The sequence below is a fragment of the Cajanus cajan genome, chromosome 9 (assembly GCF_000230855.2).
Source record: "Cajanus cajan strain Asha chromosome 9, NIPB_CcT2T_4, whole genome shotgun sequence".
Classification (NCBI taxonomy): domain Eukaryota; kingdom Viridiplantae; phylum Streptophyta; class Magnoliopsida; order Fabales; family Fabaceae; genus Cajanus; species Cajanus cajan.
Window position 1 is genome coordinate 12,791,600 of NC_138525.1, and position 3,446 is coordinate 12,795,045.

At 29.8% G+C, this 3,446-nt stretch overlaps 1 protein-coding gene across 1 annotated transcript; it reads right to left on the minus strand.

Moving 5' to 3' along the window:
* Positions 1 to 438: 438 nt before the first annotated feature.
* Positions 439 to 1,725, minus strand: LOC109807695 (uncharacterized). The gene has a single exon (XM_020370277.3). It carries the CDS (start codon positions 1,654 to 1,656, stop codon positions 673 to 675), a length of 984 nt encoding a protein of 327 aa, XP_020225866.1. The 5' UTR covers positions 1,657 to 1,725; the 3' UTR covers positions 439 to 672.
* Positions 1,726 to 3,446: the final 1,721 nt, after the last annotated feature.

The window sequence follows — 3,446 nt, forward strand, 5'->3', positions numbered from 1 at the left end:
TTTTAATCAAGCAAACTTGAGAGTGATTTAATTCATAATTAAGTTTTAATCTATTATCTATCATCTATTATTCTATTATTCTACTAAAGGAAATTGAAATTTTTGTAATACCATATACATAATTTTCATCCAATTTTATCCTTTATCTACTATTTTATAAATCACATAATTTTATTTTATTTTTCTATAAATTTCATTTAATAATTGCCTTTTTTTAATAATTACTCATCATTATATAATTTATTATCTATCATATTTTAAAAATAATAGACAAGAAGAGTCTTTTACGCTAGTATTCGATAATTCTAATAACCAAAGAAAAGGGGGGAATCTGGCTTCCTTGATGAATGGGATTATTAATATTAACTATCGACTCGATTGTTAGGATAGAAAGGAACACAAGGGACCCATTATCATGACACAAAGCACACCAAACCAAGTTGCGAATCATGATGCGGATTTTATACGCAAATCAGAATGATATTTGCTAATAGAACATAACAGTTCTTCGTTACCAGAAATTACAACCTCTAAATTTAAGTATGGGTTAGCCAAAAGGTATTTACGATATGCATCAGATATTATAATATGATATGATTCAATAATGACACAAACTTGAACGATTGACAAGAGCACAAAGCTAGGTCTCAATTTTCACCAACAATCTCATCCTTATAGTGTTTTCCGCACCCAAACCATCTTCTCTGTATTCTGCGCCACAACCTTAGAGTGTTGGCAGTAACCGCTTCCGTTACGATAGCCAAGATTCCCTCTACTGTTATACTTCCTCTGATATTGTGAGTGGCCAAAACGGTTGTTCCTTTTTCCCAATTCTCCGTTCTGTTTACCGTTTTCTGACTTCATAGGTAAAATCCTAACTCTCTGTTCAACCTCCTTCGTTGTTGCCGAATCACCGTTCTTCGTTTTTCCCGATCCTCCGTTATCTTTACCATTTCCTGAGTTCAAAGGTGAAACCCTAACTTTCTGTTGAACCTCCTCCATTGTTGCCGAACCACCGTTGTTCGATTTTCCTAATCCTCTGTTCTGTTTACCGTTTCCCGAGCTCACCGGTAAAACCCTAACTCTCTGTTGAACTTGAACCTCCTCCGTTGTGGCCATATCACCGTTGTTCGTTTTTCCTAATCCTCCGTTACGCTTAGCGTTTCTTGAGTTCACCGATAAAACCCTAACTCTCTGTTCAACCTCCGAACCACCTTTGTTCTCATTCAACTCGCTCTGGATTGTGGCTTTCTCCGCCTCTTTGTTCCCCTGCGCTGCAGCGGAACCTTCTCCACTCGCTCCTCCCTCCTCCGTCTTAGCTTCCGGCTTCACTTTCCGATTCTTCTTCTTTTTCTTCGATTCGCTGACTTTTCCGTCGAGTTCGACGGTTGCGTTTCCGGCGGCAGACTCCGAGTTGCGGTGAGTAGCGGAATCGTTCCGAGTCTTGACGACACAGTGCTTCTGAGGAAGAGACCTAGAAGCGGTTCCGCTAGTGGAAGCGACTACTACCTTATGGTGGTTCTGGTTCTGGTTTGGAGGTAGCGGTTTCTCTTCTTCTTGGTTGGTTTGGGCTTGTTGCTTGAGCCATCGCTCTTGGAGTTGAGCGAGAGTGACATAGTTGGAAGGTAAAGAAGCTTGATTTTTTCTCTTCTCCATTGATACACTCTCACACACACGCTCTGTTCAAGTTATTTGATTTATTTATTTATTTATGCTTTACTCCTTTGCTGATCTGGCTGGCTATCATTGCAATTTGGAAACACCAGTAAAGCGGTCCACTCGAAACCGTAACTTCCAGGATAAGTTAATTGAAAATTAAAAAGCAACTTGCACTATTTTGTTTATTATTGAAGAAAAAGAAAAAATGGAATAATTTTTTCTTCTCTAAGTTACAGATTAAAAAAAATTGTTGCACAAAAAAGAAGATATGAATAGAATACTCAAATTGCAAAAAAAAAAATGGTTCGTAAACACTAATCTTTCTAAGGTTCTATATGTCTATGATGATCTCTATTGTAATAGGATAATTTACATAATTTTGTTTTTTTTTCCAAAAAAAATAGTTCTATTTATATATTCTCATTTCATTGTATTGGAACTTTTTTAAAGAAAGTACACATAATATTCGATGAAAAACAATATTTGATAACTTTTGACAAGGAGTAACATTTTGTAACTTTTGATAAAGACGCGTTCTTTCATGCTTGCATTTTTATGAATAAATACATAATTTCATATAAAAAATGTTTTTATAAAAAATAAATATGATATTTCATTATTTAAAAAACCTCACGTAATCCCTGAATATTTTAAAAATATATTCAAATCTCATTATCAGAAATAAAAATTAGTTATTACAATAACTAAATAAGTTAAAATAAAATAATAACTAAATATAAAATAAAAATACACAATTCATTAAAATACAACTTAATTCTTAAACTTCTTTTTCTTTACCCATGTGATTTATGATATATATATATATATATATATATATATATATATATATATTATTAGAATTGAAATGCAATTAATATCTTATTAATGATATATTTAAAATTCTACAATACTTAAATATGTTTTTAAAACATGAAAAATTAGAAAATTTTGGGTTTGGTTATTATAATTTTTTTAATAAAAACTTGAAATTATTATAGTTTGTTTATACTATTATGTGACATTTGTTAGTTATTTATGTATTTACAAAATGTTAAGTGATACTCATTAGTATTTGTGATGTCAAAATGTGATATATATATATATATATATATATATATATATATATATTTTTGATTTTTAAAATAATATTATTTATGCACCTTAAGCAGGATGTAAAGAACTAAACTTAATAATTTTAAATTTTAAAAAATGAAAAATAAAATGAGAAAAAATATAAATTAAAATTAATATTAACTCATTTTATAATAATTAAAAATCTTTATCTTTAATTTTAGATGATAATAAATAGATATTTTTTAAATAATTAAAATAAAACTTACTCATTTTATATGAACTAAAAATATATGTAAATCAATTTTTAATAATAAGTAAGTGAATTATCCCAATGAAGATAAGTGATAAGGATTTAAAATATTTTTTCTTTATTTTGAAGAGATGATGGATAAAGATTTTTTTTTTTTCACAATGAGAATGGAGAACAAGTGGGCCAATCCTCCCTCTATGACTCTAGGAAAAGTTGTTTGGGAAGGCATCTCAACCTTTTCAAGTTTGAAACCTAATCAAAGACAATGCTATGCACATTGAATTGGTGGGAGGTAATGTGACACCTTTCTACCACAAAAGATTTAATAACTAAAATATAACAAATTTTTTAGAAAGTAAAAATAAATTATAATAATTATTTTCATAAAACTTGTAAAAGGATTCACATCCATAATCATTATTTAAACCATAAAAAACTTATTAAACATTATTTAATAAAAACT

Excerpts from the sequence above, each read along its gene's own strand:
- LOC109807695 (XM_020370277.3), bottom strand. The coding sequence starts at position 1,656 with ATGGAGAAGAGAAAAAATCAAGCTTCTTTACCTTCCAACTATGTCACT.